General features: G+C 58.0%; 1 protein-coding gene across 4 annotated transcripts; it reads right to left on the minus strand.

Moving 5' to 3' along the window:
• Positions 1-1,571: 1,571 nt before the first annotated feature.
• On the minus strand, positions 1,572-15,752 carry CUL7 (cullin 7). Of its 4 annotated transcripts, XM_065886364.1 has the most exons (26): positions 15,707-15,752; positions 14,084-14,767; positions 13,596-13,747; positions 12,958-13,455; positions 12,298-12,436; positions 12,004-12,200; positions 11,504-11,732; positions 10,498-10,735; positions 10,306-10,411; positions 9,074-9,301; positions 8,707-8,797; positions 8,432-8,603; positions 8,152-8,257; positions 7,753-7,848; positions 7,443-7,618; positions 7,177-7,310; positions 6,655-6,837; positions 6,289-6,395; positions 6,006-6,188; positions 4,258-4,418; positions 3,862-4,095; positions 3,479-3,747; positions 2,662-2,807; positions 2,419-2,545; positions 2,121-2,326; positions 1,572-1,895 (listed from the first exon to the last, which is right to left on the minus strand). In XM_065886364.1, exons 2-26 carry the CDS (start codon positions 14,757-14,759, stop codon positions 1,572-1,574), a joined length of 5,178 nt encoding a protein of 1,725 aa, XP_065742436.1. In that variant the 5' UTR covers positions 14,760-14,767; positions 15,707-15,752. The 4 variants fall into 4 exon arrangements, with proteins under 4 accessions (XP_065742436.1, XP_065742433.1, XP_065742432.1 ...); XM_065886361.1 differs by lacking the exon at positions 15,707-15,752 and having other exon boundaries at positions 14,180-14,759; XM_065886360.1 differs by lacking the exon at positions 15,707-15,752 and having other exon boundaries at positions 2,121-2,338; positions 14,180-14,759.

The raw sequence follows: 15,752 nt of genomic DNA on the forward strand, positions 1-15,752 counted from the left end.
TTGAGCAAACGCCGTGGATGAGACTAGTGGCCTGGAGCTCAGCCCACACCAGAGCCCGTGGGGCAGCAGCAGTACAGGAGGTGGCAGTGGGAGAAAGTCCCACCTGGTCCCCGCATGTGGTGCATGCTGGCCTGGCTACTAGAGCCCGGGGGCTCTCTGGGTTTCTGTGGGAAAGGATAGGCTCATAAAGAGCATGAGAACCCAGAGAAGCAACAGGCGCTGGCCCCACAGAGCTGGCTCAAAAAGGAGGACGTGGCCTGGGCCAGTGAAAGAGAGACAGGCCATGATCTCTGGCACAAAGGTGGAGGAGCAACCAAGTGACAAAGTGCAGCAACTCCAGTGTGCCCACTGCTGCACCAGCCTGCTGCTGCCTGTCTGCTGCCTCAGAATAGCACGGACCAACAGGACAGTTCTGCTGTGAGAACCACCGATGGCACCACAGGGCCACCACACTGCAAAGCAAGCAGGGGCCCTCTGTGTTCACACTTTGCTTTGTTGCCTCATTCTGGGCATCCTGACTCCCAAGCCCTGGCTGTTTTTTCCCTTACAGATTTTATTCCAAATGTCAGTCCTGGGTGGCACCCAGTTCCCTCCGGCCAACGTGCCCTCTCCCACCACCTGACTCTTCTGTAGCTTTCTCCTAGTCACCTAGTCATGGATTCAGGACGCCTGGGTCACTCCTTCCCTCCTGCGCTAAGGGCCCTGCCCAGACACAGAGCTCCACCCCTGGTACCGGGTCCCCTAGCCCGACCTGCCCTGCCTCAGTGGGGGTGCGGCCAGGGGGGCCCATCAGCAGCACAGAGCAACAGGCCTGCCTCTGGAGCTAGCTGGGGTGCAGCTCTGCACAGCCAGAGCTGGGCAGAGGCAGGGGAGTAGAGAGGGGCAAAGAGGAGGAGCCCGTGGGAGCTGCAGCTCCTTCTAGGTCAGCTTCTAACCCAGACCCTAGAGTGTCCGTGGGGAACACATTAGGGTCCTGGGTGCTTGTAGTGGCCGCAAGGGTCCTTTACCTCACCGTCCCCTTGTCAGCCTTACCTCGGGACAGCGCCGTGCACCACACTGCTGAGCGTGGTGGCCAGAAGAGGGACTTGGTGGCAAAGCCTTCACCGTGTCAAAGGCTCCCACACGTGAGTCCCACAGTGACTGTCCAATTTCCACAAACAAGTGAAATGGAGCCCTGCTGGATGATCTGCCGAAGTTGCAAGCCATCCAGCACGTGGCAAGATGGGCTTGAATCTCCACCCTGCCAAGGTGAAAGCACATCTGACCACATACCCTCTGTGAAGACCCATCCCTGGAGTCCACTTTATCCCCCGGCCAGGAAGGGGATGCTCAGTCACACCCGACTCCCTCTACCCACCTCCCCAGCCTGCCATCCTCACCGAAGAGAGACTCCTCATGAGTCTCTCCTCATGAGACTGCCTCAGAGCGCAGGGCTCTTCTCCCCTTCCAGCCAGGAAAGCCCCTGTCCCTGTCAGCTCCCTTGCGGTCACCACACAGGCCAAGTAATCAAACTGCTGCATTTTATTCTGTAGAAAGCGCCGCCCTACATAACCCTGAGCCCGTCTCCAGGGCTACCGGAAGGTAGAGAAGCTCTGGGTGCTTGTGCAGGAGGCATAGGGCACGCCCCGGGAGCGAATCTGCAGGGTGTGGAAGGTGAGGGGTGGGTTTGGGCCCGAGGAGCCGGGGTTCAGGGACTCGGTGTGAGGCTCCATCACAGTCACGGGGACTGCGTAGGACAGCATCTGGGGCCGGTCATCCTGGCGTCTCACTGTGCCCTTGCCCAGGAGGTGCAAGACACAGGAGAGGACATCAGCACTGCTGCAGGTGGACCCCCTGCCAAGGCTGCTAACCAAGCCCCTGGGAGGACACGGGCCCTTCTGCCAAGCCTCCAGCACCTGGTATGGAGCGGGGAGGAGAAACGATATGTCAGACGCCCAGCTTACCGTACCTCTAGCTCCCAGCCCCAGGACAGCGAGGCCATGAGGGGCACCCCAACCCCACTCCTGACCCACTACAGGCTCTACAGTGAGCCAGGGACTTCAAATGTGGATCCATCTCCTCCTGTGGACTGCCCCCTGCCCCTGGCAAAGCCTCCTCACCCAACGCCCACCCCCGCCTACCCGGCAGACAAGCTGATCAACGTGCAGGCCCTCGTCCCCGTGGGCCTTGAGGATTCGGACAATGAGGCAGTTGAGAAGGTTCCGTCTCTTCTCCAAGTTCCGGCCCTCTTCGTCCTCAGCTTTCAGGTATGTCTGAGCTGGGATGAGCCACACGTTGCCCCTCCGAGGCCTGGGTTCCTCGCTACCATCTCGAATCTTGAGCACCCCTGAAATAAGCGCTGGTCACTTGGTGGGGGGGGGGGCCTCGAGGAGGCTGGCCCCAGCTCAGGGCAGAGGCCCCGGGGCCCTAAGTACAGACCTCCTGGGGCATCTTTTGTCTCATGAAGGTCCAGGGGGCCCCTTGAAGAGGTAAGAGGCCCAACTGCCTGATTCAGCATGTCTGGAGACAGCCCCGAGAGCGCCAGCAGACTCTCCACGGAGACGGCCTTAGGAAGAGAGGGGAAGCGTCAGGGCCTCCCCAGGAGGTGGAGCAGAGAGGGTGGAGGGAAAGAAAAGGAAGGACAGGTGGGAGAGAGCAGGGAGGCGTGAGGGGCTGGGCCACCTTCAGCTCATTGAGATGCAGCAGCAGCCACATCTGCATGGTGGACACATGCAGCGTCTGGTCCCCAAACTGCAGTTCAGCCCGGCCCAGCCACGTCCACTGCAGTCGCCTCTGCGGGGCCTGCTCTAGGGCAGGGTAGCTCTGACCTGAGTGTCAGGGAGGAGGAGGGAGTCAGGGGGGCTGGTGAGGACGCACCATCAGTGGAGCTTTGTCCCCGTTAATCTCTGCAGAGTCTGGGGCCCAGTGTTTCTGGACACTGTGGTTCCTGGTCTGAGCTTCCAGAGCTCAGCCCTCTCTGTGTCTGCCTCCTGGGTAAGGGGAGCCCACCCTGTGCCAGGCAGGCTGTGATCAGTGCCTTCGAGGAGTTCCCCAATTTTTAAGGGAGACAAAACCATGAAGTGAGGAAGGACTGGGGCTCTCATCAAACTGGAAACGTCTCCCCCAGGAGTGTAGGAGCTCCCTGAGGGCAGTGTCTAAGTCTCACCCCCTTTCCTTTGTCGCTGCCCAGCCCAGGATCAGCCCCCACTGGGGAGCTTAGGTTACGATGACTGACCAGGAACGAGACACCCACCACTCTCTGGTGGTCTCAGGTGCCTCCTGCCTCCATCCTCCCCACCACCCACAAAGGGAGTCCTGGGTCTTAAAGACAGAAAAGACAACAGGCTGGGGATCTGGCGCCTGTAGCCCCACCCCAAACCTAAGCTCCTGCCCTTTTCCTCAAATCTACCCCGTGAAGGCTGCCAGCCCCAGGGGTCACCCCCAAGCCCAGGTTCTTTCCCGGTGTCCCAGCCCCCAGTTCTCTCGGCCAGGTGCTCACTCTTGTTGTAGAAGTTGGAGTATCGGTTCAAGGTGCCCCTCAGGTAGGCAGGCAGGCAGGTTCTGGGGTTGAGCGTGTGGCAGATGGAGGCAGTGGGCCAGCAGCGTGGTGACAGGACGAGCACAGACACTTCTGGCATCGCCCCTTCATAGTAAAGGTCCTCGTTCTCATCCTCCTCCTCCGCCGCCTCCTCTCCCGCCCCGGCCGCCAGTGCTGCCCCAGCTTCCAGCTCAGCTTCCTCTCCGGTCCCTCTCTCGTGCCCCCTGCCGCTGGCCTCGTGGCTCACCTGAAGACGACGGAACACAGGGTGCCCCAAAGCCAGTGGCTCCTCTGGTCTGCCCCGTGCCTCTCTCTGTGCCTCCCACCCTCCCACTTGCTAATGCCCTTCCCCAGCGCCCACCTGTATTTTCTTCTCTGTGTCCTCCAGCTTCAGGAGCTCCTGATCAAGCCGCTGGAGCTGGTACACGTGGAACTGGCGCTGCAGCTCCTCCGAGGTGCTCAGGCTCCGCAACATCTGCTGGGGCAGGCGGTTGGGGAAGCAGGGGCCGATCTGCTCCAGCACGGCCCCCTCCAGCCAGCTCGAGCCCACGCTCAGGAGACGGTCCGCCATGTAGTGCCTGCAGCACGCACAGCCCAGGCCGAGCCTCAGCGTGGGGGCTCGGCATGGCCCCCCGCTCCAGGACTCCAGCCTGCCAGGAACCCGGCCTCCCAGCCCCAAGGGCTGGCCCTGCCCGTCATCCTGCGTCCCCCCACATCCCACTCTCTTGGTCCACACTCACTGGTAGTAATGCTCGAAAGTGGTGGCTATCTCCAGGCCAGAGAAGATCAGGACGGTTTCCAGGCATCGCTGCAGTTGGGCCAGCATCTCCATCCCCCGGGCCCCACCGATCCGGCTGCCCTGGATCCGCTGGTCGATGTGCCGTGCAAACTGCTCGCTTACCTGGGCAGTGGGGAGAGCACAGGAGAGAACGGAGGAGGTGAGTGGGAACAGGGGGAGGTTCTGAGGAAGGAGATATGAATGGCCAGCAGGTTCATCAACTGGTCAGCGATTTTATAAAACTCTTATAAAATCATTAATAACTGCATACATTAACAATACTAAAATGATGAAAACTGTTTTTTGTTTGTTTTTTAAAGAAGATGTTGGGGGTAGGAGTTTATTAATTAATTAATTTATTTTTGCTGTGTTGGGTCTTCGTTTCTGTGCGAGGGCTTTCTCTAGTTGTGGCAAGTGGGGGCCACTCTTCATCGCGGTGCGTGGGCTTCTCACTATCGTGGCCTCTCTTGTTGCGGAGCACAGGCTCCAGACACGCAGGCTCAGTAGTTGTGGCTCACGGGCCTAGTTGCTCTGCGGCTTGTGGGATCCTCCCAGTCCAGGGCTCGAACCCGTGTCCCCTGCATTAGCAGGCAGATTCTCAACCACTGCGCCACCAGGGAAGCCCTGAAAACTGTTTTTTTCACATTTAGCATGTCTAAAATCAAACTAACAATAGTAACTCAATGCAAGGAGACACAAGCACACCTCAGAGATATGGCGGGTTTGCCACCGCAATAAAGCAAGTCACGCAAATTTTCTGGTTTCCCAGCGCATACAAAAGGATGTTTACATTATACCATAGTGTATTAAGTGTGCAATAGCATTATGCCTAAAAAACAGTGTACATACCTTAATTAAACAATACTTTATTGCTAAGAAATGCTGACCATCACCTGACAACACAGGGTTGCCACAAACCTTCAATTTGCCAAAAAATGCATTATTTGCAAAGCACAATAAAGCGAAGAGCAATAAAAGGAGGTATTCCTGTAAGTTATGTGCACAAAGATGGTCACACCACGTTGTTACAGCCATGCTTCTGGCTCCCACTTCGCTGCTCTCTGTTTACCAGGGCACTCTGCTTAACTGTGCATCTTCTCTAGGAGACTGTAAACTTTGAGGGAAGGGATTTCGTCTATCTTCAGCTCTTATCTCAGTGCCTGACACATTGTGCCTATTAAATATTTGTGGAATGACAGGAATGGTGGAGTAAATTATAGTATCGATACATCTGTTGGATGGAATTTATACCAAAATTTGAAGACAAACAGCAACACTGAAAATGGCTTTTCATGTAAGGGTCAAAAGAAAACAGGATAAAGCATTTTAGCTACTTGTGGATAAACTATGTGAAATCAAGCACACAAGTAGAAGAAAGTATGCCGAGATGTATTAGGATGGTACAAAGCGGGTCATTTCTTTCATCTTCCTTTTTTTTTTGCGAGGGGTGGTGGGGGCTGTGGGCATGGCTTATGGGAACTTAGTTCCCCAACCAGGGATGGAACCTGGGCCCACAGCAGTGAAAGCGCTGAGTCCTAACCACTGGACCACCAGGGTATTCCTGTTTTTTTGCATTTTTGATAACATGGTTCTATGTTAGTATTGTACATGTTCCTTGTTGCGTGGGAATGGAAGGGTGGGCCATTCCGAGAACGGGAAGGGAGAGTTTCGGGGGAGAGGCCCCAGAGGAGGGGTGGATGGGAGGCTTACGTGGGCAGCTCTGAGGAAAGGGAGCTTCAGCAGGGCACCAGCACAGCCGTTCTGCAGCGCCAGCAAGAAGGCTGCCCGTGGCCCAAACAGCTCGGAGCTTGACTTCTGCAGATTACTGAAGTGTTCGCAGTAGCGGGGCACAAAGTCATCATCCCGCCAGTGTGAGGTCAGAAAACTGCTGACCTGGAGGGTGGGAAGGGGCGGCAGTGTGAAGGGCAACCCAACAAACCAACGGCACGGTTCCGCCCTCCCTCCCCGCCCCCCCTCCGCCGCTCCTGCCCACCTGCTCCTCCACCACTGCCCGCCAGCAGCGGGTCAGGTTTCTCATGATGCTGCCAGGAAGCCCCCGGGTGGCCAGGGAGCTCCAGTCATGGCTTCTGTTTCTGCCCTCTGTGGAGACAGGGGAAGGGGCAGAGGCAAGGCGGTGGCAGCCCTCAGCTCCTGGGTCCCCATTCGAGGGTGAGCCTGGGGTTCTTTCCTGACATTCTGCCACCCAAAATGATGCTCCCAGGTGGGGGTGACACAAACCAGAAGATGAACAGGTTGGGCATGCAGGGAGGGGGGGTGAGGAGGGACAGACACCTGTAGTATGTGAGTTGGGGGAGGGAAGGCCCCCAACCGAGCTCCCGCCTGAGCCCCCAGCACTCACTGGGCCGAGGAGCGGCCACCACTGGAGGGGCTGTCTCGCAGGGCTCCACGTGCACCAGCAGGTGGGTGAGGCGGCGCACTCGTGAGGAGAAAGCTGCTGCGCGGCTCTGCGGGTTGTGGGCAGCCTCCCGACACTCCAGGTACTGGTCCAGCAACCAGCCCAGGGGGCTGACACCATCCTCATCTGGAGGCGGGGGAAAAACAAGCCAAGGCAGGGCATGTCTCCAGGGCAGTGGGGAAGCTGGGCTGGACAGGAGTGCCAAGAAAGAGCAGCAGGACAGAGCGATATGGCAAGCGAGGTAGCAAGGTCCCTCCTGACCATGTGGTGTCAGCTGGCAGCCAGGAGACACGGGAAAGGAGGTGGCCCCTGGGCTGTGAAGAGGGGGCTTGGGGGTACTGAATGAACGCAGGTATCCATAGGGCCAAGAGCATAACCCAGGTGGCTCTAGGCCAGAGCAAGAAGGGGCTGATGAGCAGGGCCGAGCAACGGGATAGTAAAGGGGCCAGGGGCATGGACAGTTACCGGGGGAGGTGATGTTCTGCACCAGGGGGCTGACCAGGGCCTCCCAGCAGGTCTTGCCCAGTGCTCGGGCAGCTTCACTGTCTGGGAGGAAGCGATCGGCAAAATTCTGCTCCTGACGTAGAGCCCCGTTGAGTCTGGGGAGAAGAGTGGGGAGGAAGGTGTTGGGGGCTGAAGGCCTAAGTGACTCCTTAGGCCTAAGAGTCTACCAGCCTAAGATCGCCAGCTACCCCTCTCATGCACACAGGTACATACGCACTCACACACACCTAGAGCTCAGGTGCAGGAGGCTCCTGCGGTCCTCCGCGATGTCCTGGCTCCAAGCCTGCGCCCTGACCATGTAGAAGAGGCGTGTGTGGCGACACAGCTGCTCCCGGAACACCGGCCAGAACGTGGGCTTGGGGCCCAGGACCTCTAATCCCCGAATGCGCGTGTCGATGCCGCCCTGCAATGTGCAAAGGCCCATTTCCGCCGGCCCCATACCCTCCTCCGGAGGGGCTGGAGAGGTGGCCCAAGATCTGCAACGGTTGCAGGCCGCAGAGCCTCCTGCCCACGGCCGTCCCCCCTCCCCTGCCCCACCTGCTGGCAGCGCTTTACGCGGATCTGGATGACAGGCCAGAAGCGGTTCAGGTTCTCCAGGAGGACCACCCGGCTGGCGGACGGCATCACGTTCACCTGGTGGCAAGGGGGTGGCAGACAGAGAGCGCCGTCACGCGTGTGGATGGGAGTGCTGAAAGAACCCTAGTCTGCTCCTGTTGCCCGCTGTGTCCCTCCCTCCCCCAGCCCTGGGGTGTGCGGGGTCCTGACCGAGGGGTCCTAATGCCACCCTCACTGCTCAGGGCCTGATGCTGCCACACGGGCACAGCGATGGACTTCATCTACTATGGGGCTCAAAGCAGGGAGGAATAGAGGCATTTTGGGGTCTGGGCAGGAGGGTGGATCCCTTGAGGGGTGGCCTAATGGCACAGGGGTCCCTACCGAGTTGAGTTCCGTGTTAAGGGAGGTGGCGCTGTCGCCCCCGAACACCACCACCCTGGCCGGCATGTAGCTTGAGTCTTCACCAGCCACCAGCAGAGCCAGCTGCCTGGGAGCAGGGCAGAGGGACCAATCGGAACCGGATCCAGTCGTGTTCTCACAGACACAGCCGAGGGGACTCTGGTCACCTTCAGGGGGGTGTGGGTGCTTCCCCAAGACAAACAGCAGGGAAGTCACAGGACAGCGTGGGTGTGTGTCTAGGCACAGGCGTGGAGCACGTTACCTGACGAGGACGCCCTGTTGCATGTGTAGGGTGATGTAGTGGGAGCCGGTGCTGCCGCTGGACTCCCAGTAGGTCTTGGGGTTGCGGTCCGTCAGCTTGCTGGCCCGGTGCGGGTTGGAGGACACCTCCACCTTCTCCCAGCACTTGTCCTCCTTCACCTCCACGCTGGAGCCTGCGGGCAGGCGGGAAGGGGTGGCGGTCACAGCCCTGGCAGGTGTGGAGGGAAAACACATGGAGGTGTGGGGACGCGGGGTGACGGGGGGACAGGCACGAACCCTGGCACAGGTATCTGAGGAACACGTCAAAGAAGGGGATGTTGATGGGGCGGTGCGTTCGTCTGTGGTCTTCGATCTGGCCCAGCACCATCTGCAGCCCGGACATCGGAGAGAAGGGGTGTGGGGAGGGGGCAGGAACATGGAAACGCACGTGGAGGAAAAACCCCAGCAGCAGCGGGACTAACTCCGTAACACTGGCAGAGCAGGACCAGCTGGGGAAGCGGGGCCAGGAACAAACGCCCCCAGGTTCACGAGATTCACCTGCCTTCCAACTTCAGGAACACAGCCCCTTCCCCTGCCACTGCTTGGGTTTCATACTCTTACCCAGCTGTGAACCCAAAGGCTTCCCCCTGCCCTCCCTCCTGACCTGGATACAGCCTCCCAGGATGTTGGTGGTGAGTTTCCGGTACAGGTGCGCATGCTTCTCACACTTGAACACCATGTCCCGCAGCTCCTGAGCCAGCTCCAGCTTTCCCAGGTGCTTTTCCAGGGCTTTGGAGATGGCATCTCGGGCTCCCAGCTGATTCAGCACCACGGCATAGTCCCTGCTCACCGAGGCCAGGTGGTGCAGGAAGAGGATCAGCTCCTGGAGCACCTGGGAAGGAGGCAGGGGGAGGTGAATAAAGGGGACAGACCACAAGCGTCTTCAGTAGTACTGACTACACACCAACTGTGTGCTGGGTGCCAGGGCTACTGCAGTTCACCGAGTGAGGAAGTAAAAAGACAAGGATGAGGAGACATGAGGGCTCGGTGGAATTAGAGAACAAAACAAACTGCCATGGAAAAGCCAAGAGATGCCCCGGACCCTGGGGGTCTTGACTACTGATTACGCTGGCAATAGGTGCAGGGGGCATCCCCGGTTGTTTCTTTTCAGGCCCAGCTGTCCCAAGAACCAGCTGTGGGGCTGTTATGAGATGCTCAACCCCCAAGCACAGACAAGTGACAGCAAAGAGGGGGCCGAGAGGGACCAGATGTATGTGTGGACGCTCAGTAAGCCCACCACAGAGCTAAAATCTGGGTAGCCGCCAAAGGTGTGTGCTGCAGACACCCGCTGCCTCCATGACCCTAGTTCTCTGACCACTTCCCAAGCCTTCTGTGCTCAGGAGCGCTCTGTGGCAGGGGACTCTGGGATGTGATGGTCCCCTCTGCCTCCTTCACCCCCCTTTCCTTCACAGGCCCAGCCAAACAGGAGCCACTGAGGCTCTTAATGTAATATAGATATCATCCTTTATGTAACAAAGGATATGGCAAATAAGATCCCCCATTTGGGTTATATCTGCAAAATAAAATACAGGAAAGATACATAAATTAATACAAACGGTTACCATTTGTAAGGGGCATGTGGGTGGCATTGGGAGGACAGGGACTCAGGTGGGAGTGAGAATTTTGTTTCTACCTTGTTATATTGTTTTGATTTGTGAACTGTGTGAACGTACGACCTATTTTTAAAACTACAATTCAATTTTAAAAATGAAACCCAAACCAAGAGCACAAAGTCTCCATGGTGCACTCTCGAGCCCTGCCCAGGGGGTCTGCCTTGCCAGAAGCTGCCTGGTATCCTCCCCCTCTCAGCATCTCCTCAGGGCAGGGCAGGGGTACCTCTCGGTCAGTGTCTGGGGACCGCAGGCAGGCCATGCAGGCGTCCATGGCCTCATGCCAGGGGAGCAGCAATGCCTCGGGAAAGTCCACCAGCCGCATCAGGATTCTGGGGAGCAGGGGGCAGTAGGAGAGAGATGTGCAGCCTGCCTCAGAGACCCCTCTGCCCAGCAGCGCCCCTCACCACCCCCTCACCTCAGAACGGCCAGGTGCAGGGCCTTGTTGGCCACGGGAGTGTCAAGGCTCCGCATCAGCGTGAGGAAGGGCTGGGGCTGCCGCTGCAGTTGCAGCAGGAGTGGCTTGACCTCGCTCTCCCGGGGCCCCTCTGAGCTGAGAGCTTGCTCCAGATCCAGGAAGATTTTCCCAGCCAGACCGTAACCCTCCACCAGATGCTGCAGGGGAGTGTTGGGGCACTGAGTCGGGGCTTCTTTTGCTACAGGAAAGGGGAAGTCACAAGAGTTGGCCATTGTTAGTGACGTGAAAAATCATAAAAGGAGAGACATTCATAACTCTCAACTCTTGTTTCCTCATTTCTCCTAAAAGTATTTTACATTTCTTCCCCCTAAACACCAAGTTTTGGGGATCTCATAGCATCTCTTAATGTACTTTTTTTTTTTTTTTTTTTGTGGTACTCTCACTGTTGTGGCCTCTCCCGTCGCGGAGCACAGGCTCTGGACGTGCAGGCTCAGTGGCCATGGCTCACGGGCCTAGCCACTTCACGGCATGTGGGATCTTCCCGGACCGGGGCACGAACCCGTGTCTCCTGCATCAGCAGGCGGACTCTCAACCAGTGCGCCACCAGGGAAGCCCTCTTAACGTACTTTTAAGACAGCTTCATGACAAACTTTTGATTTTGTATTCTTAAAATAGCAAAGGAGCTTCCTATCTGCAAATAGCAGAGCATTTCCCTATATCTGGAAGCATGCAATAATCTGTTTTTCTCTACAATAGAAAAAATTCAATGTGAGGGCTTTCAAGGCTTCAAATTTCTTGCAATGTTCTAACTTGACACTCTCCTTCATACTTTGGAGAGAGGACAATATCTGCTTCTCTATTCACTGCTTATCTCGAAATTTCAGATTCTTCCTAAAGTGCCATCCCTTCCAGACAGGATTGCACAAAAACCAGCACAGACATCTCTCCCGGGCTAATGCCCTCCCAGAGGCCAGTGTGCAGAGCTGCTGTCTGTTTGGCACCCCACCTTCCACTCTGGCTGCATCTGCTGATTCCTGAGGCTGGGCCTGGGCTTCCAGCAGGGATGGGTAGGCCAGCTGCCCTGCCAGGGCCTCGAGCCCGTATTTCCTGTAGACATGGCAGTTGAGCAGGTCCCTGAGAGCGCTGTCATCGAGTCGCTGTGGCAGAGCCAGCAGCAGGTCCTGGGCCAACTCCATGGGCACGGCCAGCTCGGCCAGGATCTCGTCGTCCAGAATCTGTCATCGGGGAGAAGCTCTCACTGCAGGCGGCTCTGCCGGCGCAGAGGCTCCAGAGGCACTTGCCAGGGGAAAGGAGTTCTGCATACACCTTCTCCATCCCCAGTCTCTCATGGGGGCTGCTCCCAAACAGCTCGCCAACATCTCCGAACATCCTAGACCCCTCCCCTGCAGCCCTTATGCTATCAACCTCCACTTCCCTTCCCGAGTCTTCCAAATGCTCTGTCACAGTCCAGCCCTCCAACCTCTGTGTGTCTCCGGGCAGCTCTACCTCCCCATCCAGGTTCTCCTGGAGGATCTGGAGAACCTCCTGATGGTCAGGTCCATCCAGCTTCTTGATGAAGAAGAGGAGCTCCCACCACTCGGCCTGGCTCAGGTGTTCACTCTCCTCAGCGTCCTCATCCTCAGGCAGCACGCAGGGCACAGCGTAGAGCTCTGCCATGGGCTTCCACCGCCAGGAGGGCAGGGCTGTGGAAATGAGAGGGGCACAGGGACGTCACTGCCCGCCCAGCCAGACCGCCGCTCCTCTGCACAGAGCTGATCCCTGCTTCCCCTCTGGGCTCACCTACACCCACAGCTCCACTGACTGCTGCCCCCTGGTACTCATCAGCCTCAACCACGTCTTCGATGTCTTCTTCAAAGCCCAGAATCTCCAGCATGTGCCAGTGTACCCAATAGGTGCGGCCTGTTGACTCCCACAACACCTGGGGGATATGGGAAAAAAGAGAGGGAAGGGGAAGAGAGCTCTCACCTAATGACCGGCTGTGGCCCGATGATGAGGACACACAGCCCTCAGGGTGACCACCTGGCCAGGTTTGGAAAAACCTCTAAAGAGCAAAACCTGTGGTATATGGAGAACACGTACACGCACACAAAGGATGCCTTCCCCAAACGGGAACAGGCTCTCTCCCCTCACCTATCCTTGATGGCTTATGCCCCACACTTCCTCCTGGCCTTAACCACACTGTCTTCCTGAACTTGACCTTTGGGATGGTCCTGCTGTATCAGTCTTCTTCCTGGGAGAGAGTTCTCCTGACCTCAGAGTCTCCTAAAGGCAGATTTTCTCAGCCTTCCAAACAGCCCCCCTCTCCACCACTGACCCCCTTTAAACCATTCCAATTTTCTTGGGGTTTTCTCCTTGGGTGGCCTGCAGTAGTCCCCTGTGTGGAAGCCCCAGCTATGCCCCACCCAACACAGACCCCCAACGCCACCGCGCTCTGCTCACCTGCACAGGGGGCACGCCATTGTTGCTCTGACGGAACTCGCCCTCGTCCCCGGCACTGATCTCCTCGTAGTCGTCCAGCATCCGCACTCGCATGCCCGGCTGCAGCGCGTCCCGCACGTACAAGGCATAGGTATTGCCACTTGCGAACTCAGAGCGAGGACGAAACCGCCTTGACCTCCTAAGGGAGGGCAGGGCCTGGGCGGGCGGGTGCCCTGGGCCTCCATCTGCCAGCCGGGGCTGGAAGATGGAACAGGAGGGCCGTGCCGAGGGCCCCTGTCTGCTCGAGGCCCAGTCCCAGCGCATGGCCTGTACCAGCTCCGAGATCAGGGTGCCCATGGCCATGCTGAACTCCAGCTCCAGCCGACCCCTCTCCCCACTCAACTCCTCGGGAGTGGAGCTCTGGGCTCCTGGTTCCACAGCACTGTCATTCAACTGATCCAAGAGGGAGGTGACGTGCAAATAGCGCTTCACCAGGGAGAAGAGCAGCCTTCCTGGGACCTGTAGGACACAATCTTTGGCCTATGTCCCCCTTGTTCCAGCTTTAGTGCCTCTTTCCACACTGTCCTCTGTGGACAGGTGCAAAGGCCTGATCCCTAGATTTTGTCCACAGCCACCTCCCAACACTCCGCACAGAATACCTGGGGCAGCTGAATGCCCTCGAAAGACATGGGATGTTCAGAGAGCGTGGCCTGTGCAAACAGTGCCAGCAGAGCACAGCGGCTGTCAAAATCCAGGTGTTTCTCAATGGCCTCCTGCTGGCTCAGTGACAGAAGGATCTGGGTCCGGGTCCCTGTAACCCACACCCCAATCAGTAACAGCTCTCTAACCTTGCCCTTCCCAGGCATCTCTCTTAGACGCTCTACTCTCTCACTCCTTCTGCTGCCACACACTAAGAATGACATGATTTGCTGATTTGCTTCAAAACCCAAAACTTACTATCTTATCCTAACCTATTACTGTCTCATACACAATAGTCTAATAGTCTAAACTCTTCCTCTGCATAGAAAGACAGTTAATCGGAAGTTCTTGAGGATTCAGTCTCCCCTTTCTGCGAGATGCCCACACTCACCTTCCCACCTCCTTTTCTTCCAATCCTAAGACAAGGGCAACAGAATCATTTACATACTGATGAGATTAGAGGCTTCCGTCACAGGGACCTGTGAGACGCTAAGCTGACCCAGTCCCTCTCCTGCTCCCCTTTCCTCCCCACACTGCCCCTCACCAGCATCATGGGAAGCCAGGGCTTGTATCATCCGGCCTGCGCTCCAGCGAATTTGATAATCGGGACTACTGAGCATGTGCATGAGCAAGTCCAGGACCCTTGGGTCTTTGAAGACCCCCGTGAGGGGCTCAATGCTGGCGTAGGCGCTGAGCACATGGACAGTGTGAAGCAGAGGGGCGGGAGGAATGGTGCCCTCACATTCCTCCAGCTGCCGAAGGGCCCTCTGAATCAGAGACTTCACATCGGTTTCCATCTCCCCCAGCACAGATTTGTCCAGGGCTCCAGCCTCCCCTGCTGTCTCCTGGGAGGGCCCGATGACCTGGCCATCTTCGCCCAGCATCTTGTGGCAGTTGGCATAGATCTCGTCATTGGACATCCATAGCAGGATGTGCTCAGCCTTGCAGTCCACTTGGTTAGAACCCCCTTCCCCGTCATCCCCACGCCGGAGGATGAGCCAGCGGATCTGGTACTCAGGATGCCCATCATGGCCCACTCGCTGGCGTATCAGCTCATCAGGATAGGCATGCAAGCCGGGCCCCAGGGGCACCCTGAATTCCCTGTAGCGGAGTTCCCCCACCATCCTGGCACCTGGCAACACAAGGAAAAGAGAATAGGCAAGCTAGAGTGAGAGGGGAGGTCAGAAAATCAAGGACACCCAGAAGTTGGGACAGCAAATGTGGCAACAGCTGTCTGGCTGGGTGGGGTAAAGCAGGGCCCAGGAGTTGCCTGCTGCATGCTGGGTGGGGCCAGGCCTAAGCAGAGGAACACTGGGGTGTTTGTTCTGAAAGAACTCAAAATTTGGGGGCTAAAAGGAGGGCCCAAGGCCCTGCATGCAGCATGGAGCGAGTTGGTTTGGAGCAGAGGAAAGGGGACAGTGGAGGCAGGGCAGCCTTAGAATTAAAGTGAATCCCAGGGCCCTGGGACAGGCGGCAGCAGACCTGAGAAGGGGGTATGCGAAGCCCAGAGGGGTGTGTGTGTTTTGGGGAGCTGGGGATCGAGACCCCGAGTGAGTATGGGAAGGGGTGCTAGCTCCAGTGATTGAAGCATCGGAGAGTGAGTCTGCAGGGGCCAAAGACCCAGAGACCTGGTGGTGGAGTGAGGGCACAGGGCGCGACGGGCTAGGAGAAGGGGCTGGTAGGCTGGAGGCGCCTAAGGTTGGAGGCGCTTAAGCAGCAAGGCCAGTGGGGGCGACGTGAGGCCCCGAACAGCGTGCACAGGAGACCCGATGGGTGAGGGGCGCGAGGCTTGTAGGACCGGGTCGAAGACAGGAGAAGCCAGGGGCGCGCGGCAAGGTGCGGGGGAGGGGGCTAGGCCAGATAAACAGAATCCCGAGGCACGGCAGAATCGGGGGCGCGAGGCCCGGTGGGCGAGTGGGCGGAGGAAAACCCGGGCTCGGGGCGGGGGGCCGCGGCGGGGCTGTGGCCACCTCAGAAGTCGATGGGGGTCCCGGCGTGAGGCCTGTCCTTCGCCGAGCTAAGGACGCGACGCTGACTATGGCGGCGGCGCTGGCGGAGATTTGGGCTCCGCCTGGGCCCCTCGAAGGGGTCGAGGCGTAGAGGCGGGAGGGGGCGTG

This window comes from Phocoena phocoena, chromosome 10 (assembly GCF_963924675.1).
Source record: "Phocoena phocoena chromosome 10, mPhoPho1.1, whole genome shotgun sequence".
Taxonomy (NCBI): domain Eukaryota; kingdom Metazoa; phylum Chordata; class Mammalia; order Artiodactyla; family Phocoenidae; genus Phocoena; species Phocoena phocoena.